Genomic DNA, 27,995 nt, shown 5'->3' on the forward strand with positions numbered 1-27,995 from the left:
CTTTTACGTGAAAAGCCAACGTGACTCAGAGTGTGAGATTGTTACAAATCTAATGTACTTCCAAATGGAGTCAGTGTTTGCAAGCTCAGATTGGAACTGTTTTCACTAATGGGACTGCAAGAAGCTTTTTAATGGAGCTGTGAGTATGGTTGTTATTCATGGTTAGTGTGTATTCGAGGTTATTAGACACCCGTGAGAGTAACATAAGATGTCGATTTCATGTTGAGGTCTAGCATTGCTAATGGCACTATTGTGGACAATCAGGAACACTATGTGCCGTACACATCAACAACTCCTTTTAAATATGTTAAAGTATCAGCATTGATCTGAAAGGTACAAATAAAATATGTAAAAGTTGTGATTGCATAGGTATTCACCCCCTTTATGTGAAATCTCTGAAAGAGTTGTTTTGGAAAGAGATGTAGTTACAGCTTCTATTGTTCTGGATTGATAATGAAGAATTAAGCTATATGGTCAACAGTTCCTGGCATCACAGCCAAATGTGCTTGTTGAACATCCCATTCTAGATTAATCCCCTCTTTCTGTTATAATAACTTCCACTCTTCTGGGAAGGCTTTCCAATAGATTTTGGAGCGTGGCTGTGCTGATTTGTGCTCATTCAGTTACAAGAGCATTAGTGAGGTCAGGCACTGATGTCAGGTGAGGAGGCCTAGGGTGCAGTCAGTTTTCCAAATGATCTCAAAGAAGATCAGCGGGGTTGAGGTCAGTGCCCTATGCAGGCCACTCCAGTTCTTCCACTCTTTGCCAACCTTGGCGAACCATGTCTTCATGGGCCTTGCTTTGTGCACAGGGACATGGTTATGTTGGAACATCTTTGGCCCCCTTAGTTCCAGTGAAGGGAAATTGTAATGCTACAGCATACAAAGACATCCTAGATATCCTTGTTGCAACTATTTTATGGAAGGCCCACATACAGGTGATGGTCAGTTTCCACAAACCTCTGACCATATAGTGTGTCATAGTGAAATTTTGTCAATAGTTGAGTTTTTGTCTCTGAGTTTACTGCTCTATTTTTCTCCCTAGTGGAATAAATGAGACTGTCATCTTTCAATTAAATTCTAAGATCATTTTTATTTACTAATTTAATGATTTCATTCATTTGGTGGGCCAGATTAGAAACCTTATTGGGCTTGCTCTGGCCCATGGGTGTTTGTTTGACACCTCTGGTGGTTTGGGTGAAAACTTGGATGTGATCTGACAGAGTGAGTCAATATATGTGTCTATGTGACAGTAAAGTCAGATATCATATATTTCTTCTTCTTCTACTTCTTCTTCTTCTTATTATTATTATTATTATAGGAATAGCTATTGGAAGCTAATACTGTTAGTTTTTACCATTAAAATCAAACAAAGGTCACACAAACTTACACACTGTGGGTGGACACATTCTTCCTTGTAGATTAATGTTGCACACAAATGGAAACCACAAAATGCACAGTGAGGTAATGACAGACATGAATGAAACTTCACCAATGACATTTAAGACACTGCTTAGTTTCACAGTGTCTTAAATAGAAATATGTGAGCTCTCACAGTTTACATAGCTTAGACTTCAACACATACGAACACACCATTTAGAACTAGAAAAACACTTACTTTTGTGAGTAGCACTATATATAGCAAACTCATTGTTTTTTTTTTTATTTGACTGCTAAATGCATAGGATACAAACACGGGTCAGAAAATTGTGCTTTGTTATTTTAATTTTATTTTGGGGTTTATGCATGTAAGTCATTGTGGTATGACATACACAGAAACATGTCCTAAAGATGTAAAATGCACTGTACTGCAGGAATTACCTGTATGGCGTTACTAATATTGCAATACCATGTATTGTGGAAATGTCAAGTATTTTGATATAATATTTTTTGCCATATCGTCCGTCACTGGTTAAAACTTCAAACTCACAAAATGGAACCGTTGTTCAGATGATCTGCGGTTATGTTCACTGGTGTTTGTAAAACACGGATGTAAGTAGTTTGAGCTATTTTATCTACATTATTACTGTGACCTTATTAGAAAATGTCTCCAGATTTCTGGAACCCTTAAAAAATACAATAACTCAACAAAAGTCCTGTAAAAAAATATATTTATTTAATTATTTTTTACCTTCCACACTGGAAGAAACCAGTGAGCTGCATTTTAACTGTAAACAAGGTGCTATATATAAATTCTTCCAGCTTTTGAAATATAAAAAGCATGCATTTATGAGCATGCGCATAAATCCTAGTTAGGACTAGGGTTATTTGTCAGATTGAGTTTTTAAAAATTAAAATAACCATCTATTTTTTTTTTTTTTTTTTTTTTTTTTTTAAATTACTAGCATAGTCGTTTTGTGGTTTATTCCAGCAGTGGAAAAAGACATTTTACACTTGGACAGACTATGGCGTGGTGTAATATTAATTACAGGCTATTGTTTGTTTTGTTTTGTTTTGTTTTTTTTACACACTGTTATGATTAATGAGTTACAGCCAATCAAAATTCACTCATTGGGTAATCGAGTTGTGCCAATGGGGCTGTACCACTTTTGTATAACTTGGGAAGAATTCAATTACGTAAACGCGGTGTAATTACTATAAGCATAATGCTGTCTAAATGTACTTCTTGGTTTATGGTTTTAAACTGCAGTACGAAATAATGAGACAGGATTTGTCACTTTCTTATAGCCCTGCTTGTTTGTCTAACACTTGACACCCCCCACATACCCCCGGAAAACGGAAGTTGTCTACTGAGCAGACAGAAACACACCGATACTGAAATACACACAATTGCAGATTGATTTGTGGAGTTCAGTCAGCAGCGATAGTGCCCAGTCTACTCGGGTGAGTAGTGTATTTCAGGAATGACAACTAATAAGCGTTGATGGGTTTCATTTAAGAAAATGTTGTTTTAAGTGCCTGCAAAGTTAAAACTCTAACTTTATGTAGTGTGTTCAGTGGAGCGTGTTTACTTTCTTATGACACGCGCTGCAGGTTATGAGGAAGTGAAGAACAGCTGGGCATTTTTTTTTTTAAATAAATGTCAGATGTTAGAACAATGTGGGTTCATTTTTAACTCCCTTTGTCGCCTGGAAGTGAGTGAAAGGATTCTGTTCCCCCAACCCCCCTAACTACTATTGTGTTTGGGTTTCTCACTGGGCAACGACACAGTAAAAAGCCTATTTCAAGTTTCCATGATTTCTTCCAAGTTACTTCAAGAACGGCGCGCGCTGCGGACACATAAACACACACAGGCGAAGCAGCGGTAACACATTAATTATTAAGTAACACATCTACTCTACTTTATTGTACTGCAAATGTCTATTCACGCGTTTGCTGAATCGCAGTATTATCAGTGGTGTTTGAACTGTTTGACACTTATTTTACATTTAAACAGACCTACACTGACCGCGCCGTTTAACTTGAGGGAAAGTTATGGAAAGCGAAACGGGTCACATCGCTATAAAAACTGACTACATTTACATGCACATCACTATTCCGATATTAATCAGAATTTATGTAAACGCCATATGTATTCATGTAAACGCTGCAGTCTGATTCATACTTAGACAATATTCAGATTCCCCAGGTTCTGATTCCCAGCCCTGGGGTATGCCTGTTTTAATCGGAATTTTGTTGCATGTAAACAGCTTATTCAGAAAATCGACTGAAAGGAGATGCATGCTCAGTCCTCAAGGAATTGTGGGTGCTAACAGATGCTTAGCTGTAGGCTAAGTGTTTTAAGAAATGGCAACTCGGGCATACTTACAACAACCATGTATACAAGAATATTCTGATGCCTGTACATATATAAACATCAGAGTTGGGTGAAACGCGTTACTGTAAACTAATTACTTTTTATAAAGTAATTAGATAAAGCAGTAATGTAACGCATTCCATTTTTTAATGTATGTAATTTGATTAGTTACTGATGTCAATAAAATTTCGTTTCTTGTTTTACAAATTTATTGTTAAGAAAACAGTATTAAGTAAAATGCATTTTTAATATAAATCACATTTTGCCCTGAGGACTTTTTCTTTAGCCCCGAATAATTCTTCATTCGTAGAGGTTTGCCACCACATATCTGAACGTCAGTAAAAGAAGACGCGAGACCAGTCAGACAGGGTTTACAGGAAAATTTGTGGAAACACTCGTATTTCGTTAGCTGACAGATCTCAATTCTGCCAAACGCTAGCTCTCACAGTCACTGTGAGGAAAAATGGACATACTCCGATTTATTATTATCCATCCATCCATCCATCTTCTATACCACTTAATCCTTTTCAGGGTCACGGGGAAACCTGGAGCCTATCCCAGGGAGCATCGGGCACAAGGCAGGGTACACCCTGGACAGGGTGCCAATCCATAGCAGGATTTATTATTATTATTTTTTTAAACAAGTAAAGGGGTTGAAACTGAAACAGAAAGAACCTCTGATGCTGAGCAGGAAAACAAGGTGTGTGAATGTCTATATGAGTTCCAGTTTACCTGAAGATTATATGAGCAGACCATAAGGAAAGATAATGTCCTTTGTATGGCTCTGTAGCAGCTAAACCCATACAATGATAGCTTAGCTGTGCCTCCCTTTGGTTAGCAACACCAAACTAGCCTAGTTAGAAAAGTTTTATATTTTATCGGTCTGGTAGTCCTATAAACAGTGATAACACCCGAGCTTTTTATGCTCATGTCATACATTGTGCACTAAAATTCTTGAAAGAACTACGAGTTTCACTTTGTAGTGTACTTTTGTAGGTCTGATAGGTTTGGAAAGTAACATGATTGTATGGTAATTAGTAATCTGATTACTTTTTACATGCAGTAATCAATAATGTAATCAAATTACAATTTTAATGTAGTAATTAGTAATCTGTACTGGATTACTTTTTTTTGAGTAATTTACCCAACACTGATAAACATCGTATTCAGAATATGGCTGCAACCCGGATGTGCATGTAAATGTACTCAATGAGTGTTTTATTTAACCCCCCCCCCCCCCCCCCCCCTTAACCATTTTACATTTTGTTAAGATCTAACTCTTGTCTTTATGCCCACACAAATTTTTTTTTATATTTGGCAGTAGTCTGATGTGCTAAAACAAATTGCTATTTACAGTTGTGTAACATCAGAGTGGCACCGTGGTTCAGCGGGTAGCGTTGTTGTCTCACAGTTCCAGAACTGTCTGTGTGGTTCCCTCCCACCTGCCAGAAACCTGCCAGTACATGGATTAGCAATGATTGGTATCCCGGTAAAGGCGTGTTCCCATTCCCACATGGCAAGACATGCCCGTTGTTCCTGGGATAGGCTCTGGAGCCACCGTGACCCTGACCAGGATAAAGCAGTTACTGAAGATGAATGAATTATTAAATGAATACTAATAGGAAAAAAATAGAAACACTCTTTTCGGGGAAAAAAAATCTATAAACCACCCTCTAGTTTATCCGTTTGTACACTGCTTATTTAGCAGCAGCTAGACAGGGGCTGCTCCATTTCTCATTATAGAAACAGCTGTGTTTCTGTCAAACAACATTTACTCATCATGCATGACAACCTGGTCCGAGAATGAACTAATTATGAATGTTTAACCATTTCTGCATTGGTGTCTTGTGGTAGTAAATCTAGACGACTGGATTTGTCTCAAGTAACCTATCACACTCATCTGAAGTGAACTGAGAACTGATTCAACTGCTCTGAAGTCTTTGGGAATAAACATACGTCTAGTCAAGATGCCCATACAGCAACATAGGAATATATGAATAAAGAAACGTGAACAGAAATAGTTAAATATTTATAATTAGGTCTTTATCAGTCAGGAGCTTTAACATAAAGCATACACTTGCTACAAACACAGGAAATGATTAAATGAGTACAGAAAGCAAACAGATGAGCCATTCTTGGGCACTGTGCTGTCTCCGTGCCATGAAATTATCACTTGCGTCATCATAACCACTCAACAAGGAGTGTTCTTCCTGTGAAATTTAGCCTGCAGCAGGTAATGCTGGTCTGGTTTACATAGCCAACAGGCATCAAAAAGGACTTTTTACCAAGTAGTGTGCTTCAGGAGGTTATCATATGGTGACTAGTGATGGCCAAGAATAATAAAATAAAAATAATTAAATGAAACCAGATACATTTTAACTGTTAAGTGAGGTCCTGCCACGTGTCTCCCACAGGGTGATCTATTACACCCAAAAGTGAGTTAAGTGTTTTAATGGCATCGAGCTCACCCAAACACAGCCAAGAGTGCCAATACTTTAATCTTAATGAAAACACAGAAAAGTTTGAATGCAAACCTTTTTGTCATTAAAGTATTACGAAATCACAAAGCGTCATGCATTTCCTGTGAATGAATCTCAAATCAAATGGCGTTCAACACTAGGTATGGTATACAGTCCATATCCGTTATGTTACACCCTGTGTAGTTTGCAAACAAAGGGAACATGAAGCTATTTGGGATTCCAGGTAGGAAATTTAAACTCAAACTAAGTAGTGATGAGAAAACATTACCGAATATAAGTCCAGTGGAAAAGTGCTTCAGCAGTCCTAATTCTGCTTTAGTGCTGATTTTTAGTTTCAGGTAAAATTGCAACGCCTTGTGTGATCATGTGAAAGGATAATTGGCTGTAGCATGTCATCCATGTGCAGGATAGATCATTACAGAGCAGATCCATCCTTAACAGAAATCAATAACTGCATAAAACTGTTCAGTCAAAACCTCATCATCACACCACTCAAACAGTGTTTGCCACAAGCACTAGCGCAGTTGTGCTAGCTCAAAGTGCGACTTTCTTCCATCTTCTTCTTTTTGCATTCTTGACACTCATTGACACTCGTTCATGGTGTGTAACCATGTGTATTTGCACATTTAACGGATATCCTTAATGTCACAGTCAGTGAAACACGGGCTTCAACATTCTGCTTTACTTTATATACCTGTATATAGTATTATATTTTGTGTAGTTTATAAGATACATGTATGTATTATACCTGCTATGTTACTATTCATATTGTATATTCTGTCCAGTTCTGTTATGTAAGGGATTTATCAAACAAAAACAAATACAGTATTTTGTATACAGTATGTAAGTGTAATTGGCCAGTAAAGTTGACTCTGGTTCTTTAAAATGATTTATTGACCCTGGTCTTTCTCCCCACTCCACAAAAAAATGCCTTCAGTCCCAGCGGGCCCAACATTTCCATTGTTAAATCCAAGTAAGTTTCATATTTTTCAATGCACATCAGCAGCCTCTTTGTCTGTGGGATCAGAACACATTTAGGCCAGAAATTAATTTCTTTCATTTTTTTTCATTGTTCCTGGCTCCTGGTTTATACAAAACCGAGCTCGAGTTTCTTACAGTAACAGTGATGAGGAGAAACTGTGACAGGGTCATTGCCTGAATGCAGTCAAAAAAAAAAAGTGTATTATGTATGTGCACATGGGAAAGAATGAACAGACTGTTCAGAGTGTTGAAGTCAGCTCTTTCTTCAATGAGTCTCCCTGATAAATCTCTCTCGCTCTTGCTATCACTCATTTTACTTTTTCTCCCACACAGCCACACTGAAAAACTTTTACACACAGAAAGAAAAAAAGAGCAGCAGCTGCAGTTTACAGCACTGAAAACTGATCCTAAAGTCACTTTCCAAACACATACATACGGTGAAATACAGGATTTGCCGTGTTTAGGGTGTTTCTGCATGAGCACTGAAACAGAACTCGCCTCATTTTATCTTTCCATTGATTTCTAACCACAGCCTTGTGCTGATGTCATCAGCGTGTTTGTGCCAGGCCGCCTACAGACAGATGAATTCTGAAAAGTGCCTCTTTCCACATTCTCACACACACACACACACACACACACACACACACACACAAACACACACCCCCATAAACATGAGCTAATGACTACTAAGTATTCACTAATTAATTGGCTGGTAATATTTTTCTCTATAAGCCGGTTAGGCTTCTTTATAAGCCTGTAGGTCAAACTGTTGAATAGGAAAAAAAAATGTGCTCAGAATTTTAACACGCTCTCCAGCTGGCCCTCTCCCTAGTTCTCTGCATGTTTCTGATTCACATAAGTACGCCTTTGATTCCAGAACGTTCCGAAATTTGGCACGTGTTTCAAGTTTAGGGTTCAAAATGCATTGCACCAGTCCATATTCAGAATCCGGTTACGTGCCCACAGTAAGGATTTTAATACCGAAATTGCACACCTTGACATTCAGACACCTTAATCTGAGACACTGCTTATGTGAAGGACTGCATTTCTATTGATAAATCATGATAAACACCACTTAAAGTGTATGCATAGAAGATGCTCACTCAGATTATCCTTCGAACCGTGGGTCCATTTTAAAGCATTGGGATTATTCAGTCGATTCGACAAATCAAAATAGTGGTGAAATATCGCATATCCCATGCAAACTGTGCACTGAGTAACTGTCAATGTGCAATATTAAGAAAAAAAAAAAAAGATTGCGAAATAATAGTGTGCTGGATCAAGTGCTGTTTCATAAGTTGGTGAATAGTGAGGGAAGTTGAAATTTGCAATGTTTAATATATTAAGTACAATTAGGATTACTCGTAGCAATATACGAGACTCTTTTAGAGTCTTTTATATTTATGTCAATGCTTGCCATTGACTCTTTTCATATATCGTTATATTAGTATTATATATATATATTAGTATTTTTAATTTTTAAATTGTCTTGCTTTTATGTAATTGTATCACATCTGACAGCAAAGAAAATAAACTCGATTTGCTTATTCAGTCTGCATTTTCTATCCATGATTTCTTTTAGCCAGGTTTAAAAGCAGGTGCTATTGAAAAAGCTCATAGAGATGCTTCTACTCGGTTATATCTGAATGAGATACCCAGAAAATCAACTTAAACTGGTGTGTAGATTTTGAATGAGCGCAAATTTACCTACATAATTATTGAGAGACGTTTTGGAGTTAAGTCGTCAATTCTGAACAAGACTTGGATCGTACTGCATGAATCTACACTTTTATTCACCATATTTTAATAGTCATTTGTCAAAATGAGAAAACAAAATGAAGGCACAAATGCATTTGCATTATTTGCATTTGTTGTTATATATACATAAATGACATAAGGCCCCCTTGTTTCCCTTCACATAATTTGACCTGATTCTAATTTGAAATTATTACCAATTATTATAAAAGCAAGATTATTAAGGATACCCTCAAGAATCTGTTTATTCTTTCCAGTTTATTATTTTTTTTTAAATCATGTTTACTCTAGAGATTAAATGTAGTTTTCTACATAAATATTTCTCCACCCTTTTAAAAAAAATAATAATTAAACCAGCAAGCTGAAATGGGTGTGAGGTTAGAGGTATTTTTAAGAAAACCGCACAGGGTTGCAATGTTGTGTGACTGCATGTGTTTTCATGCATTCTGAATCTATATTATCATCATGAAAATACTTGTTTATTCAGAAGCTTCTGATTTTTTTTAAAAATCGGAACAATCTGCTACTCTTTATTCCAGCTGAATGACTCGTCACAGTTGACTGTTGCTTAATTGGAAGGAGTGTCTTGTACACACAGAATTCAACTTTTATTGTAACACTAGAAGTAGCAGAGACGGAAAAACACGGCAAAGACTGAAGCCGTAAAGGATTTAGAGATACATGGAAATGTTTCTCAGTGTCATTTTCTGAATTTGTTTTGTTTTACAATTTTGCCCAGAACACAGTGGTTGTGCATTGACTTCAGTTCTGACACATCGTGTTCATTCTTGTTCCATCTGGAACAAGTGTTGTGTAGGTATTTCCATACTGGAGTACAGGCATGTTGAAACATGATTAAGTAGGTAACATTTTAATGAAACAAATCCTTTCTCTCTCTCTCTCTCTCTCTCTCTCTCTCTCTCTCTCTCTCTCTTTCTTCCTTTTTTTCTCACTCGCTTTCAGAGCTGATGCCACAGAATGACAGGAGGCAGGAGCAAGTGCAAGGCATTTAGCTTTTGTGTGTCGATGGACTTTGAGTGACTGGTTGAGGCAGGACCCTCGGACTACAGTGGAGATGGCGGCTCGTAACGTGAGCTTCGACACAGACTCCCACTTAATGGAGGCAGGACTGGAGTAAGTATTGTTTATTCATGAAAACGCCATTCTGTCTTTCTGTCTTTGAGTTCGTTGAGTAACACTTCTAAACGGGGTACCTTTACACCCTTTCACACCCTCTCTTGTCTTCCTGTGTAATGTATGTGCTAGGCCATTGAAGCATGTTTTTGTTGTGTACAGTATGTTCTATTATCTGCTTCCTCCTGAGCTGCACAGACAGCCGTGTTTTCAAGCTTTCCTGTACTTTGTTTGAAAGGGCCTGCCTTCTACAGGAGACAAGCTCCTTTGTTTTGGCTGTTTGTTTGTGTCACAGCTGAAGCACTGAACATGTGATTACTCACATCATGCACGAGTCAGTCCCTTTTGTTCTTGTCTTCTGATCTGGAGAACAGTTGCTGGTGTTTATCTGGTACAACCCTTTGTTGTACAAAGTTTGTCTTTTCTAAACTCATTCCATCTTTTGGTGGACTTGCAAATAAATGACCACATCCTGTATTGCCATTTATCTCATGAAGAATTTCCCCCTTCACAGAAAAGACCAACAGCTCCTTCATATGGTGTACACTACAGCTGAAACAATTGTTCATTAGTTTTCTCTGATGTTCATCAGTCTTGTTAATCAGTTTTTAATGAAGCTATACTGTCATACATATTGTGTATCAATCATACAAACATCTTGTAGTATTGCAATATGATATTTTGCCAATATGACCCAGCCATTATGTGTGTGTTTGTGTTTTGATGTTTTAGAAGCCCTGTGGATGAAAATGTGGTTCATGACTCATTCACTCAGCTTATTCAGGAACAGAGTCAAGATCTAAACAGCCATGCAGAAGAAATAGAGATGTACCCTCTAATTGAAGAGACCGGAGGTATACACAAACGGACTTCAGCTAAATATTTTGAAGGTCTAGCCTCATTAGCAAATCACAAATACAGAACATTTACTGGTTACCTTTAAATGCTTAATCATCAGTGGTTAGTTTATTTTTATAAATAAGATGTCAGTGCTTCATGTTACCATTTTAGATTAGCGCCTCAGACTCGGAACATATTTTGAAATTGAAACACAATATAAACACATACTTCTCTGTCCAGTTGTCATTAAAAATGCCGTTTACATAGTCCGCTTTGTTTACGACAAACCATGTCCTCACTAATCAGACTAGAGAGGGTAAATGATGTAAATTCAGTGGAAGTCTGTGAAAACTCTTCAGCTAAATAATTTGCCTAAACATATGGTTATGGTTACATTAGCCACAATAGAGAATCTGCTCCAGAAGCAGAAGAATTTGTGTTAAAAAAAAAAAAAAAACAGGGTCACTGAACTGCAGCCAGTTTATTTTCATATGTCGGTCAGTTCTGTTACATTACGTTTCTTGTGCTCAGTTTGATCTCTGAAATAATTTGCTGGGTACGCATATGGATCGTGGTCCAAGAGTTGATGAACCTTGTGCTGTAGAGAATACAGTGCCCTCCACTAATATTGGCACCCTTGGTAAATATAAGCAAAGAAGGCTGTGAAAAATTGTCTTTATTGTTTAATTTTCCAGCAGGACAATGATCCAAAACATGCATCAAAATCAACACAAAATCAAGGTATTGCTATGGCCATCCCAGTCCCCTGATTTGAAACCCATAGAAAACCTGTGGGGTGAACTGAAGCGGCGAGTCCACCAGTGTGGACCTCGAAATTTGAAGGGTCTGGAGAGATTCTGTATGGTGGAATGGTCTCAGATCCCTTGCCATGTATTCTCCAACCTCATCAGGCGTTATAGGAGAAGACTCAGAGCTGTTATCTTGGCAAAGAGAGGTAGCACAAAGTATTGACTAAAAGGGTGCCAATAATTCTTGCACACCTATATTCAACAAAGATATTTGTTATGATAAACCTGTGTTTTATTTGCAATTGTTGGCTATCAATGAGAGCATTGTAATGAGAGCAATGAGAGTGTTTTTGTGAATTACTTTAAACCATAAAGACAATTTTTCACAGCCAGCTTTGCTCATATTTACCAAGGGTGCCAATATTAGTGGAGAGCATTGAATACCGTGCCGACAATGAGTTCCACACTGGTCAAAGATGGTTTACGCTCTTCTGGATTAGTTCTACCAGAGGATCACTTGAAGACATTTGGCCAGTTCAGACAGGTTTGTGTCATAACACAGATAGTCTAGATTCACATGATAGGCCAGATGCCTAAAATTGCGTAATGTACACAACCCGTAAATAACAATAAGAAAGTCTGTTTATTACCAGTTTAAGTTATTACTTTATACTCAGGTTGATTCTGGTATGACTCGTATTATAGGTGGGGTTCTGTGTCTAGCCAAATACAAAAAGTAGTTTGCTCCAGAATTATTTGTACTGGGATCAAGTCACAGATGTTAGATCAATAATCACTTAAATGATAGTACCTCCTCAGGTAAAACTAATGCAGCACAAATATGGCATAAGCTCTTTACTTTTAGAAGAGTAAACAAACAAAGACACATACGCTTTATGTCCTGGTGATTTTGTGTGTGTGTGCTGTAACGGGCATATGTCTCTGCATGTGTTTCAGATGATTTTCCATCCTTTGCTGTTGATGAGTATGGCGGGACGACTGAACCATTCCTGGACGAACGCTGGTCTTCAGCCACTCTCAGAGTTCTCTCGTCAATGCCCAGCCGCACTATTGGTTAGTGCTGCTTTATTAGTGTGTGTGTGGATGTGGGTGTGTTGCCAACAATATAATACAATACAAGAAAAGATCCAATAACTGTAACGTGTATTTTAAAAGCAACCTGTACAGACCTGTAATCAATATGTTCAGAAAGGCAGTAATGTTCACGGTCTGTGAACACTGTGTCTTATTCTATATGAGTGTAACATTAGAACAGCTCCTATGAAGCTACGTGTTGACTGTACTTGGCTGATCCTATTATCTGTAATCTGTATCTTCTCTGTTTTCACTATAAGAGCTTACTAGTCTCTAAGGTTGACACAATACTAGTATTTTGACTATTGAAATTCTTGACTTTTTTCGCATGCTGTTTATATTGTGTCTGTTAGTTGCCTGTCTTCATTGACAGCGTAAGCAAAATTAGGCTCAAACCTCACTTCTTGGGTCTATTAATCCACAGTGAAATATCATTATAACTTTTAACCCCCTTATCAGTACGTTGTTCAGAGAGTACAGCAGACGTAGCGTAAGAGCACATGTGAGGTGTTATTTATTTATTTATTTATTTATTTATTTATTGTGCTTCTGCCCCTTGGCACAGTTAACAGACTGTATCATAAAGCCTTAAACAAACAAAGCCGCAGCTCTTTAACTCGCTCGACGTTCCTTGTGCTCAGTTTCGGCTCTGCTCCACCCACACATGTATGTTCAGCTCACTGCTCAGAGAGAAAGAAAAAGACAGGGCTCATAAATAGAATGGGGTAATGGGGCTCAGATGTGCTCTGTTACTCATAATCCCTCTAGATCACCCGAAAAACTTTAATCTCAGTGTGCAGTCGCTTTTAATTATGTCAACTTATAACTTTTACACTCACACTATTCAGTACAACTTGCGTTGTTACTATAGCAACCAGTGCAAATGTTTGGTTTGGTGGCTTGTAATTTGGAGAAAAATAAAAAAAAAAATCTGATGTGCCCTGCTGTGTGAACAAAACTGTAGATTATTCTAAGCATGCTTGTTTCTGGCACTATGGAATTTTATTCTACTCGGCTGTGGCTGAGGTGGTAGAGCGGGTTGTCCACTAATTGTAAGGTCGGCGGATCGATTCTACTCCACATGCCGAAGTGTCCTTGGGCAAGACACTGAATCCCAAGTTGCTCCTGATGGCAAGTTAGCGCCTTGCATGGCAGGTCTGCTACCATTAGTGTGTGAGTGTGTGTGTGTGTGTGTGTGTGTGTGTGTATGTGTGTGTGTGTGTGTGTGAATAGGTGAATGAGACGCAGTGTAAAGCGCTTTGGATAAAAGCGCTATATAAGTGCCGACCATTTAATCGCACTTTATCATCTTCTTGTCTTTCTCTATCCCAGGACGCAGTCGAGGGGCAATCCTCTCTCAATATTATACCCGCACCATGCAGATGTGCAGACGCAGACAGAGCCGACCCTCCATTCGCTCCTTCTCCCGCTCCGCGAGGCCCAGCATCTGCGGCTACCGTGTTGATAGCAACACTGAGATCTTCGAGAGGGAGGGTGAGGAGACCTTGTTTGTATTTGTGTGTCTGTATCTCGAAAGCAAACTAATGGATAAATAATGTGAAGGGTCAGCCGGTTATTAGTAGAATATGTGGACAGTTTGTATGGTGTGTGTTTTTGTGCAGAGAGTAAGAGGGAGCGGCTGGTGAATAACTTGCAGAACCTGTCTGTGGGCGATCGAGTGCGCATGCTGAAAGCTATTCCGTTGAGCTTGGCAGAGAAGAGTGAACTCAGGTTGACTGTGTTTTGTTGGTTTTTTTTGGTGTTCTATGAACAGAACGCATGTTTCATACTTGGACGTTTTTATGGTCAACACTGTCTAAAGCACATACACAGATCTAGCATGTACACAGATAATATTGTATCTTAGTAAGCAGCATTTCTAAAAGGTGAATGCAGAAATTTGGTTGAAATATGAGACTATACAATGCAAATTTAAGCTGTTACACTCTAAGAATAAATGCTTTTGGATGAAATAGAAGTTAGAGAAAGTTGATCAAAAGTTCCAATACTGGAGCAAGACAGTTGTTGTTTTTTTGTTTGGTCCACCCCCCCGATCCATACAGATAAGGCAGAAAGGGGGGTGTTTACTTTTAACCTTAACATTGGTAATACATAACCACACATTCTTCCCTCTAAAAAGTAGTCCCATCTTTAAAGGGATGAATTGTACGCATGTAGAGGTTATTTATGAAGAATTAACAAAAGCATTCTTCACATGAACATTTATTAACAACGCCAGCAACCGCCCAAGACTTGCATTGTAAATGAGCTTTAAAAGAACTGGTTGGTAGTACGTCGAAGAAAATGTTATTCTGTGCTGTGTGTAATAATCATGTCTTTTTCTTACACAGACATTTGGCCTTAAATAAAACTGGCCGCTCTATGTACCTCGACCAAGTCCCCTGCTGCAGCCATCTCAAAGATTGTATTTTCATTGTGAGTCTCTCTCCACAAACTTTTGTGTACTGCAAAGCACCTCATGGAAATCATTCACTCATTCACTCGTTCATGAATATTATCTCTAGTATAGAGCGCTGCATTGGAATGGACACCCCAGATTGCTATGCATATCCACTGGAATAAAAACAATGTATAACTATTGATAGTATATTTTTGCTCAAACCTAAATAGCACATGCCTATATTTCATCTAATTTCTAATGATAACAAGCTCAATGCTTAGGAGTGAAAATGTCACTGGATTAATGAATTTGATCGTTTACAGTGCAAACACGTTTATGATAATCTGAGGGTTATGATGGACATTTGCGTGTTATATTTACTAAACCAACTTAAAAAGGGCACAAGAATAAATGTTGCATGAGCCGCCTACATTAACGTGCGACCGGTGTAAATTAAGTCATAATTACCAAACCCCAGTGCTTTAAAAATGCAATTCAGTCATTCTTTTTTACTTTAACATGACTAACAGGATAATCACTGTAGAATAATAATTTTAATAAATAACTTCTTTTTATGTTTTTATTATTTTTTTTTTTGCATAATGTGGTTCGATAACTTATAATGTTTATAACTGAAATGCTGATGATGTTGCTATTAGTGTTGAAGTTTAAGGAACTGATGTCTCTCACTTCTGTCTGTCTGTGTCTTTCTCAGTCTTTGAGACAAAGCTGGTACAGCTGGCTGTCGTTCCTGTCCTCACTGCAGTTATGGCAGACGGCTCTGAAGACAGTGAGTGGCCGCTTCGGGACAGGCGTCCTCTCTTACTTCGTCTTCCTAAGGAAGCTGTTCTTCTTTAATGTTTTCCTCTTCCTGGTGACGGGGCTCTTCTTGGTGGTCCCCCAAGCAGTGCGTCCTCCGAAACTAACCTCAGTCCCATCTGTACAATACGGCCTCGAGGTGCTCACTGGGACGGTAAGACTCAGTTTCAGCATAATGTAAATCATATGCTTCACAGTCACCAGATCTTAACCCTTGGGAGATTTTTAAGAGACATTTTACACAGTGCTTTCCACCTCCATAGTCAAAACACGAGCTGAGGGAATATCTTTTGAAAGTATGGATCATCCTCCAGTACAGTTCAAGAGACTTGTAGAATCAGTGTCATTGAAGCTGTTCTGGCAGCTCGTGTTGGCCCAATATCTTACTAACATACTGTATGTTGGGTTTTCTTTAATTTGTCAAACGTTATATTTTTCTATTGCTAAACAGAGCTGTCTTTTACACCATATATATACAGTACTGTGCAAAAGTTTGTTCAGCATGGCCTAAAGTGTCTTTGCTTAGCGCTAAATGCTTTGCTAAAGTTGTTACTGTTTGAGGGTAGCATAGGACATTATGTCTTTTAGAATGGAATATGCTATTTATATTACCTAATTATCTTTTGATGGCCTGGAGTTTTTGGTTAAGCTGTAAGGTATGGTGTTTTACCTATCTCTAACATTATGGATCGATGCTCCAGAAGGTAGTTAAGTGATGGTTGGTATTCAAGCACAACATTTTTAGGTAGAAGTAGAGGTGTGTTAGAATGTCGTTTTACTTTGTAAAATCACCCCAATGCCCACAGTTGTTGTTCATGATTATAATTTTAGCCTTTTTAAATAAATCTTACAGTAGTATTATTATAAAATCAAAAGAGTCAAATAGTAAACAGAACATGAGGGTAACGCACAAAAGAATTATCCTGCAGCATTACCGATTTGTACCAATTACTGTTCGTTTTCTCTCGTTGTTTCTCTCACACATCCACACACACACTCAGGGTTATTTTAAGGACTCCTTGATGTACTACGGCTACTACAGTAACTACACTTTTATAGAGAACTGCAGCAGTGTTGGAAACCAGAGATCCTTTGGCATTCATCTATCCTATAACATGCCTCTTGCCTATTTCTTCACCATTGGCATGGCATTCTTCATCACCTGCATCATCCTCGTGTACAGGTCAGATTCATCATAAACAGACTAAAGTGCAAATTTGTGAAACGAATCAGATTTACAAAAGTTGTCCCAAATCTAGTTTGTTACATCAGTGTTATTACATACATTTGTTTTTGTCACTAACAACTACCAAATTTCAAACAATAAACATGTCTTTACTGATCGACTACATTTTTGGAGAAAATTGTGTACATCTCAATATTGGGACTATTCCTTTAAGCCTATGTTTGAAGTGCACTTTATCTAATTACAGTCCAAGTCCTTGATGACAGTACAGTAGTTATTAGACTTGACTGTTTGTCATTATCGTTAGAATAATAGACAGCTGACTACTCTGCCTTTACATGTCTCTCTTCACAGTATGTCCAAGTCTTTTGGACAGAGTTTCCGGATTGACCGATCCAAAGGTCTGCTTGCCATAAAAGTCTTCAGTTCTTGGGATTTCAAAGTCAGCAAGAAATCGTCTGTTAGGCTGCAATCTGAAAACATCACCACTCAGCTCAGAGTAAGCAGCCTCATTCACAGTCATTTATTAAAAATAAATGATTGAAATAATGTATATTGTAGTAAATCATATATATACACATAAACATCGCTGTTGTAGACCGCTCTCTCACTGTGCATGGTGTGTGTAGGAGTTGGTGGCGGAGGTGAACCGTAAGAAGGTGAAGTCTTCGTTCTGGCAGCATGTAGCAGTTGTGGCCATCCAGTTACTGGCCTGGATAATATGCATTGGGAGCACTGTAGGGTGTTCCCTCGCCGTGTACTTCTTCTCAAGTACTTTCTCTGTACTTAGCAAGGTGGGAAACACTCTCACATACACACACATTTGTTCAGTGTGCGTGGCACAAGAGGGTAGAATCAGGATTGTTCAACCCTCCATGTACAAATTTCCACATTAGAACACCTGGAACACATTCCACATTACTTCCTAGAAGTTAGCTTCCTCTTGCTGGTGTGAACAGTCCATTCACAACCTAGCTTGCTAACTCTTTCATACTAGCAAGTGACAGTTCACTGCTTTTGTTTCCATTTTGTCGCTTGTTGGAGTGGGCGTGGCCTGTTTTACTTTTTTTCAAAATAAGAAATGGTAGAAGCCAAAGAATGTACAGACTGCTGTTATGCACCACGTGTTTCCCTGTTATGACGTTTCACTCAACTCTTCACTTCCTGTTCCTTGATCTCAAGATCTCAAGTGCACTTCTACAGTTGTCTGCTTTTTGTGCGGTAAATGTTACACTACTCACAGTCAGTGGGAGCAAATTCTCAGCAACAGGCCCAGAATTTCAAAGTTGTTTGTGCATGTTTGGCCCCTGCAGGCTTGTGACAACTGATACTTGCAGTTTTGTTAGCTTTCTCTAATTCTGTCTCCTGCTGTTATGTGTGTTGACTCTTTCTTCCCGATCTGCAGGATTATGCAAACACTACCAGTAACGACCTGCAGAAAGAAGCAAGCATGCTGGCGCTCCCTGTGGTTGTGTCCACCATTAACCTGCTCCTGCCCGGCTTCTTCAATGTTGTGGCCTGGATGGAAGAGTACGAGTCACCGAGCACACGCAACTATGTTGCCATTTTCAGGTAACCCTCCAGAGCTGCAGCAAAAACACTATGCTCTCACATACTAGATGGTGTATTCTTCATCAAGGTGGTTCCTTTGTTATTTTTTTTTTTAAAAAAAGAAGCTTAATTAAAAACCTACTGGACTCTCTGCCTCTCCTCAAACTGGTTCTGCTCTGATCACACGTGTGTGATGTGTTTGGAGCTAGACAGGTGATGACTTTCCAAAACTATATTGAAACCCACTTAAAGGGACATTCTTGTGTATAACTATCATTTAATATGTATTATTTTATACCGTACTTTTGTACAACCCCAATTCCAAAAAAGTTGGGACGGTGTGTGAAATGTAAATAAAAACAGAATGCAATGATTTGCAAATCTCATGAACTCATATGTTATTCACAATAGAACATAGAAAACATGAAATGTTTAAACTGAGTAAATGTAGCATTTTAAGAAAAAATAAGGTCATTTTGATTCTGATGGCCCGCAACACATCACATCTCAAAAAAGTTGGGACGGGGCAACAAAAGACTGGAAAAGTAAGTGTTCCTGTAAAGAAACAACTGGAGGAACATTTTTCAACTAATTAGGTTAATTGGCAATAGGTTAGTAACATGATTGAGAATAAAAAGTGTATCTTAGAGAGGCAGAGTCTCTTAGAAGTAAAGATGAGATTGAATCTGGATGGAAGCATATGTTGGTCTTAGACACATAACAGTCTCTGGAGTTTATGCTGAATGGTGAGAAAGCCTAAAACAGACCTGTGAGAATGAGTTAGTTACTTGTGAGCGGGTAGAAACGCCTTGTTGATGAGCGAGATCAGAGGAGAATGGCCAGACTGGTTGGAGCTGACAGGAAGGCTGTTGAACCTTTATGGAAATGGGCTACAACAGAAGAAGACCATATCAGGTTCCACTCCTGTCAATCAAGAACAGCAATCTAAGACTACAGTGAGCACAGGCTCACAGAAACTGGACAGTTGAAGATTGAAAAATGTTTTTCCAATCTTCAGCTGTTCCTAAAAATGGTCAGTGAGCATTTGTCATATGTCATATGGTTCAAATAAACATCTCACTTTGTGGTATTATCTGAAGAGTTGCGAGTTGCAAAACATTGTGGACATTTCTCATTATTGAGTAACCCATTTGCAAGTCTTGTCTGAGGTTGAGGCTAACTGTCATTTTAGTCACATGGAGTCTTTTCTTAGTAAGTTACAACACATCTCATTTTCCATATATGAGACAACATGTCTCAGATCCTTTGTACACTTTCACGGATGCTAGCTTCAGATACTCTCAGCCATTTGCTAGTTCATGCCTGGTGTCCATATTTCCCAGTCTCTAGCAACATTTTCTTTCTCCACAATTTTAACCACTGGACCAACAATTGTTTAGTGTTACCCCTTGCCATGTCCAAAGCATGAATTCAAAGGTTTCTTCCCAATACACCAATACAATCATTGGGAATTCTCTCTGCTAGAAGCAAAAACTGCTAGCATTACTGGTATACTGCTTAAATCAAGCATATTTTATAGAAAAAAAACTGTATTGAAATTAACAGTTTATTTGAAGAATGCCTGCAAGAAAATCCATTTATTATATTCTTTTATGTATGTTATGTCTCTTTTTGCCAGGAATTTAATGCTGAAAGTGAGCGTGCTTGGAGTCTTGTGTCATCATTGGTTAGGTCGGGTGGCAACTGGAGAAAATAAATCACAGGTGAGAGATTCACTTGGTACTTATAAATCCTGCACAGAGCTCAGTCCATATATACTCAGCTGCAGTTATGTTTGATAAACATAATATTTTAGGATTGGGAAATATTACAATATGTTATCGTTATTGTGATAAATTGTGCTGTAGTTGATGTTGATTAATTTTCTACAACAGCAGCTCTGACCATAGTTCTGTCTGTAATTCAGATCAGAGGTTTACATTAATGCACTATTTGTAATACATTATTGTTTCTATAGTAACCGCTCATTTACAGGGACCTGTGTGGAGGGCACTCCTCACAATCTAAGGCAAATTTTTAAAAAATAATTAACATTATTTAACAAAGAATAACATTAAATTTTTGATATTGTAAAGTTTATTTTAACATTTTTGGAAAGAGTCTCCAGTGTCACCTGTTGGTTTAGGTTTGTTTATATATACACGTGTGTATGTTTATATGCTGTTTGCTATTTTATGTTCTTGTCAGTGCTGGGAGAGTTTTGTGGGGCAGGAGTTATATAGGTTTCTCCTAATGGACTTCATCTTCACAATGCTCGATACCTTCTTTGGGGAGTTTCTGTGGAGGTGAGCTCTCTGCTATACTGCACCACTTAGACATGACCCGCTAAGCAATAAAAATAAATTTAAAAAACCCATGCACCATTTTACACTCCAGCAAAACATTTTGCTTCAACTAACGTTTATATCTTCTCCTCCATTAGATGGTTTTCGCAGAAGGTTCTGAAGAAGGAAAGAAAGCCGGTGTTTGATATAGCCCGAAATGTTCTCGAGCTCATATACGGACAGACATTAGCTTGGTAAATTGCACATCTCATAATGCCACAATGCCATGCTTAGTGAAACTGAGATAATGGAGATGGGAAGCTTGATTAGCGTTTGTTTGGGGATAGGAAGAACACACGTTTATTTTTACACAAGTGATGTGTCAAAAATCATTCTGCATGTGCGTTCTGTACACACTTCTATTTACATGCCCTTTGTTGCCACATCAAAAAGGTGTGTCCCCAAAATGCAATATTAAGCATTGGGAGGTGCTGCAAATTGAAACACAATTCTGTGCTAATCAGTTAGCAAAACCACAATCATGTGCACACAGACACTGAACCTTACCCTATTCCTGCCACTAAAATATTACTAAAACACTAATAAATAAATAAATAAAAAGATTTTGAATCACGAATTGTGTAAAAAGCATTTGGAAAATTTTACGCTTTTTCATTAATATGCTATCACTGTCCAGGTTGTTTACACTGCCAGGGAGACACACATGACCCATGTGACCTGATACACCCAGACTGATCAGAACATTTTGTAGCTGTAAATAAATTGAACGTAAGGATGTATATTTCTTGAATCGAAGCTTGATTAATGCTTCAGCATGAACAAAGAATGTTGAGACAATAGATCAAAACAATAAATACAACGCCAATTTAAGTCTTCGACATGCTCGAGGAGAGTAACCAGTACCCAGACAGGAAGTCATTCAGAAACTGTGTTGTTCTCACGTCAGAACGGTTAAGTTCCTCAGGCGGTTCCTAGAACATTGATGAACGCACCTCCGGTTTCTGTTTTGATCATCAGCATCATTTTGCAGACACACAGCCTGAAAATGGCATTAATATGTACCATGTGGTTTTGAAATAGGCTAAAGTTTTGTGTGGTTGTGTACAGGTTGGGAGTGTTATTTACGCCCCTCTTGCCCGCAGTGCAGGTTATCAAGCTGTTCCTGCTTTTCTACATGAAAAAGGTGAGGGTTGTCATTTTTGTTTTTCAAATCATTTGAAGCTTAAATCATTAAAATTTCTGATATATGATGAAGTTAAACAAATAAGACAAAAATATTATACTTGGTCATTTATTTATTGAGGAAAATGATCTAATATTACTTCTGTTAGTGGCAAAAGTTTGTGAACCTCTAGGATTAGCAGTTAATTTGAAGGTGAAATTAGTCCAGTGTTTTTAATTAATGGGTTGACAATCAGGTATAAGTGAGTGCCCCATTTTATTTAAAGAACAGATAAAGAAGAATAAAGTTAATGTTTTGGAATGGCCAAGTCAAAGTCCTGATCTTAATCCAATAGAAATATTGGGGAAGGACCTGAAGAAAGCAGTTCATGTGGGGAAACCCACCAACATCCCAGAGTTGAAGCTGTTCTGTACTGAGGAATAGGCCAAAATTTGTTCAATGTGCAGGACTGATCAACAGTTACCGGAAACGTTTAAGTGCAGTTATTGCTGCACAAGGGGGTCACACCAGATACTGAAAGCAAAGGTTGGCATACTTTTGCCACTCACAGATATGCAATATTGGAACATTTACCTCAGTAAATAAAAGACCAAGTATAGTATTTTTGTCTCATTGTTTAATTGGGTTCTCAAACCTTCCAGCATTACTGTGCAGTATATGGTCACCACATATGGTCTTACACAATAGTGTGTGTGTGTGTGTGTGTGTGTGTGTGTGTGTGTGTGTGTGAGAGAGAGAGAGAGAGAGAGGGGAAATGGCATGACTGTTTGTAACTGTTATAAACGCTAAGAGGAACTAACTTGTTTGATGGACATTCCACAACATTAAATGTGACTCTAAACAGATAAAAATGTAGACGTTGTATAATTAATAATAGAGATTCACCGGTATTAAATTTCTCAGCCAATACCAATAACCGATTATTCAGAATGATATCGGCCGATACCGATAACCAAGAGTTCGACCTTTTTATACCTTCTCTTAAATTAATAATAATAAATTCCACAATTCTGAAAGAAATGCAAATAAAAACTTCAACAAGTTGTTTCACAGTAACTGGTCTCATAAACAGAAAACACATTACTCAAATTAACATTAACACACGAACTCAATTCTGAAGATTAAAGTAAGATTTCTTAACTTATTGAATGTTATTCATTCATATTAACATTGCCTGAATTCTAAAAAACCTCCTGTTACTGTTAGTCTCACATTCACTCACCACAAACACAAGCATTTCTACTTCATCATTGAACATCAAACTGGTAATATATAATATCAACTTTTTTTATATATATATTAACATTAATTGGATATGAAATATACTACCCTTCAAATATATTTTTCTGTGATATATATATATATACCTTTTTTTTGTCAACTCAACTTCATTTAAATCTTTCAACGGTGTACTGCAGCTTTAATTCAGCTTATAATGGAAGTCAATAAACAATTATTCAGCAAAATAAATAAATAAAATTTAGACTTGGTGCCGAAACTCCCATTTCACTGCTGCAGCGTCCGGTGTAAAATTTTAGCAGCTTACAAGAGCTCACAAACTACAATTTTTTTATCATTCCATACGAGACACATCATCTTTACACACAGCATGAAATCGATGTGTTTTTCCGCCCTCTTCGTATTGACAGGATATATCATCAGATGTTTTTAAACTCGCGGCCGATGACCCATAGTGGGAAAAATAGCCTTTAAATCGGTGCATCTCTAATAAAAATGTTTTAGCCTTGGCAAATTGCTGTGGTATAAGAGGAACATCACATCACCCTGTCGTTGACTATTTTCCTATAACAGCATGTCCTGTAGTGCTTTGTTCATTACATTACTTAAAATATGAGGAAATGCAGTACTATTACTCCACAAATAGCCTGCCTTTGCATCTATTCAGTCCTCTTCTCCCACATCAAGGATGATGTGATCTTGATTTTTTTTTTTTTTTTTTATATCACTGTTGAGTATTTCACGTTCTTTCTCTCTTTCATGTAGACGAGTCTGATGATGAACTGTCAGGCTCCCAGAAAGGCATGGAGGGCGAGTCAGATGACCACCTTCTTCATCACCCTCCTCTGCTTCCCTTCCTTCCTGGGCGCATCGGTGTGCGTCACCTATACCATGTGGACGTGAGTTAATGTCATGCACAAATTGCGTCTTTGTTCTCATGTGATTATCCTTAAACTTCCTCCTCCCTTTCTTCCACCTTTCTTTCACATGTTCTGGCACGTTCCTGTGGTGCAGGATAAAGCCATCCCAGAGCTGTGGGCCGTTCCGTGGCCTCAACACCATGTTTCAGGCAGGAAAAAAGTGGGTGGAGGCACTGGCCAGTGATAACCCTAATCTGACCTGGCTCACCTGGGTTCATACATACCTGGTGGAGAACCCTTTCTTCCTGTTCCTCGCTGCTGGAATCTTCCTGTGAGTCACACCTCCCTTTCCTGTCTCATTTAACAAACCTCAGTCAAAATAAACCTGCTGTTACACGAGAAGAAAAATGAACTGAAAACATGACTAATGTGTTTCTTCTTCTCCAGAATAGTAATCTACTTCCACAGCCAAGTGGTGGATGGACAGAGGAAGATTATTGAGCTGCTACAGGAACAGATTGAAAATGTAAGTGTGTGAATGAAAACTTTTAAAGATGCCAACAAGTATTGGAGGTCTATAAGGATGGCAGTTTTGGATAAAAAGACTTTATTTTTTGCACTTTTTAGTATAATTCCATCCCTAGACCATGGGCAGTGAACGAAAATTTATGAAGGTGCAGTTTCGTAAAATTCCTTCCTTACTGGATAAGTTCATGACCATAAATAAGACAGTTTCACATGAGCTACCTTCAGCTAAATCATTTATATAAATGCATGTGATTGGCCACAACAGAGGATCTGCTTTTCTCATAGAAGCCGAGATGGGTCGTGCTTAGATATCGGTAGTCGCTGAAGTACAGCCTGTTTTTCAGTTCACTAAAACACTTTGAGACCGTATAAGGCCTGTGGTCCTCCAATTGATGACCCATGCGCTAGATCATTGGGATGATAATGATAATATAAACATCTTTTGTAAATTATTTCTAGATTCTTCCTGCTATTTATTTAAATGACATGATTTAATTATGTATTGTTATGGAAGGTATTTTGGGTTGTATGTTCATTTCACTTATCTACTTTAGCTTCCTGGCTTTAGTGCAAAACAAAACAAAATTCCATACATTAATCATGGTTTGTGCTTATCGACTATATTTGGGGTCAGGATTTATTTAATTAATTAATTAATTAATTTTTGGCTTGAACGTTCTTTTCATTCCTAGACATATACCTTGATCACTTAGGGTAGAAAAGTGAACACTGAAAGAAGCCATAAAGTCATAACTCATTTTACATTCTCATGTTCAGGAAGGAGAAGACAAGAAGTTTCTCATCACTAGATTACAAGACATCCACGTTCAGAAACGTCCACATTCCTGACAGCACAGCAGGACAACCAGAGAGGTTAGCCTGTCTCTCACACTCACACACACATGCACAAAAACTACACTTATTCTTGCGCATGTAGTTTTATTTGAAGCCAGTGAAAGTTTTCCCACTTTCTTCATCACTTTTCTCCATTTCAGGAGTCCAGTTTCACATGACCTTCTCTGAGCCCTCTGCTTCTCAGTGTGAAAAGTGTCAAGTTGCAACTGGAGTAGCCCCCTGCTGTCCTGGAGCTGTATTACAGGCAAACAGAAGTAACGCTGAAAGTTCTCAACAGGCATTACTGCAGCATGGCATTGAGGGTATCACACCAGTCAATGCATTTAAGCTTTTACTGGACTGCACAAACATTTTATTAGATTTTTTAAAAAATATATATTTTCAATTTCAAACCGTATTATCTTGCAAAAACTTGCAAATTTCTTTAAATGGTTTCTAGTAGATTTCTAGTAAAATTTTTACTTTAAAAAGAAAAAAAAAAGAGATCATTGTAGGAAAATGGTGTTGTAGCAGGAAACAAAATGCAACATCTGCACCTGAGAAAGCATGTCATTTTATAACTAAGTCTGTGAAAAAATATTTATGTAATGTTTATCTTATTCTTAAATGTGAATTTAATATGTATTTAAAATATAGATGTTATTACGGTATCTCATCACAAAGTACAAGGTCGCTACTCACACATGGAGGAGTAGAACCACTGAACAAAGGGATATTTCCGTTTTAGTTTGAGAATTTAGTTAGGGTTTTTCTTTTGTACAGTAAATGATTTTATAGTATGTTTTTTTTTTGTACTACTGCTTTTAATAAATTGAAAAATGTGAAATGGTAAGTCTGTGACGCACAGCTCAAGATTGGAAGTTCACAAACATTTGCATCTCATGGTCAACACAAATGAACACAAAGATAGGGTGCCAATATTTTAATTGCAATTGGAAATCATTTTGCAGATGATAGATAACTAAAAATGACAAACTGCTCATTTACAACTTTCTAAAAATAGTTTTAGTGCAACTGCAGTTTCTAGATTATATCAGTGTGGCTGTTTACCATTATTTTAGGTCTAGTTTTACTTGACAAGTGGTATTATTGACATTCTAGCCTTTGTACTTTAACTGGATGATTAAAAGTAATATCTGAAGGAGTTAAACACATGGACGAGGTCTGTTAGTTTGTCTTTCAAACTTTTCCTTGTCATTGCTGTCATGACTTGTGTCTCAAATCAAAACCATGTTTCATTCAAAAGTATGTACTCTAGACCAGTGGTTCTGATCGTGGGAACCTGTTCCGAGGGATCTGTGAAGGGTAGCCAGGGGGGTCTGTGAAATCACAGCTGCACAATTATAAGCTAGTGATCTATTATTGTGGTATTATAGTGAAAAACTGTATAGAATAGTACAGAAATATTTGAGGGACAGAATATGAGACAGCGCTAGGCTGTTGAGTATGTTGTGGACATTGCACCATACTCTCACCCCTATTATGTTGGTTCTCCACCACACAGACCACACTAACACACTCTGGTTTTATGTTCTCAAAAGGCAAAGCCCTATATATGAATTATTTTCCTACAACACCACGTCCCAAAGTGTTTTATTTCTCTTACACTACAGTGATTTGCCAATGATTACAATTTGTAATTTATTAATGAACAGCATTTCGTGGTTTTTAACCATTTAAAGTGAAGTTTAATATTGTGGAACGTCTATGAGCCAAGTTATCACTTACATTGTAGCAGTTATAAGTAGCCGTTCCCTCACCAGCATCTTTGTACTTTATTCCTGAAGTTACTAAGATTTAAAAAAACACAACTTTTGTTACTGAGAAACCACAAAGCGCAGATCCTGAAGTCTTTTTCCACAGCGGAAAACTTACTGACCTATACAAAGCACCGACACTGGAGATTCCTTCCATTATTGTTAAACAAACATCTACTTACAAAATGCTTCACCAGATCAATGATGTTTTTCGTTGTTAAATGTCATTATTTAGTAATCTGTTTATTATTAGACTTGGATTATGTGAAGCGTCCACCAACTCCCTGGAAATAAGTTGTTACAATAATGGTAAATTATTTATTTTTTTAATTTAGAATGAGCACGTTAATATCAGCCTATCATTTAAATTACTGCCTGAAGTACCATTAGATCTGCGGTCATAGAAAATTAATCCAGACCTTCAGATCTGAGAATTCTACAGCATTGTGGTATAAAAGCAAGCCTGGCCTTCATGAAAAATTGACATCCGCTTGCAGGGCTTCCTTTGTTACTCTATTTT

General features: G+C 37.8%; 1 protein-coding gene across 4 annotated transcripts; it reads left to right on the forward strand.

Moving 5' to 3' along the window:
• Window positions 1-30: 30 nt before the first annotated feature.
• On the forward strand, window positions 31-27,987 carry tmc6b (transmembrane channel-like 6b). Of its 4 annotated transcripts, XM_053633918.1 has the most exons (22): window positions 32-139; window positions 2,688-2,843; window positions 9,936-10,106; window positions 10,839-10,960; window positions 12,653-12,769; window positions 14,123-14,284; window positions 14,413-14,521; window positions 15,142-15,226; window positions 15,907-16,164; window positions 17,012-17,193; window positions 17,551-17,695; window positions 17,826-17,990; window positions 18,602-18,768; window positions 20,387-20,471; window positions 20,956-21,053; window positions 21,191-21,286; window positions 22,161-22,236; window positions 24,241-24,374; window positions 24,490-24,666; window positions 24,783-24,861; window positions 25,641-25,736; window positions 25,859-27,987. In XM_053633918.1, exons 3-21 carry the CDS (start codon window positions 10,048-10,050, stop codon window positions 25,710-25,712), a joined length of 2,388 nt encoding a protein of 795 aa, XP_053489893.1. In that variant the 5' UTR covers window positions 32-139; window positions 2,688-2,843; window positions 9,936-10,047; the 3' UTR covers window positions 25,713-25,736; window positions 25,859-27,987. The 4 variants fall into 4 exon arrangements, with proteins under 4 accessions (XP_053489895.1, XP_053489893.1, XP_053489892.1 ...); XM_053633920.1 differs by lacking the exon at window positions 2,688-2,843 and having other exon boundaries at window positions 31-139; XM_053633917.1 differs by lacking the exon at window positions 32-139 and having other exon boundaries at window positions 1,256-2,843.
• The last annotated feature ends 8 nt before the right edge of the window (window positions 27,988-27,995 follow it).

Source organism: Ictalurus furcatus, chromosome 10, assembly GCF_023375685.1.
Source record: "Ictalurus furcatus strain D&B chromosome 10, Billie_1.0, whole genome shotgun sequence".
NCBI lineage: Eukaryota > Metazoa > Chordata > Actinopteri > Siluriformes > Ictaluridae > Ictalurus > Ictalurus furcatus.

What these genes read in the sequence shown, in the direction of transcription:
- tmc6b (XM_053633920.1), top strand. Translation starts at nt 10,048, where the DNA reads ATGGCGGCTCGTAACGTGAGCTTCGACACAGACTCCCACTTAATGGAG. An exon ending in TCAAAGATTGTATTTTCATT is followed by an intron (nt 15,227 to 15,906) that starts GTGAGTCTCTCT and finishes TGTCTTTCTCAG; the next exon opens with TCTTTGAGACAAAGCTGGTA. An exon ending in TACAGGAACAGATTGAAAAT is followed by an intron (nt 24,862 to 25,640) that starts GTAAGTGTGTGA and finishes TCTCATGTTCAG; the next exon opens with GAAGGAGAAGACAAGAAGTT.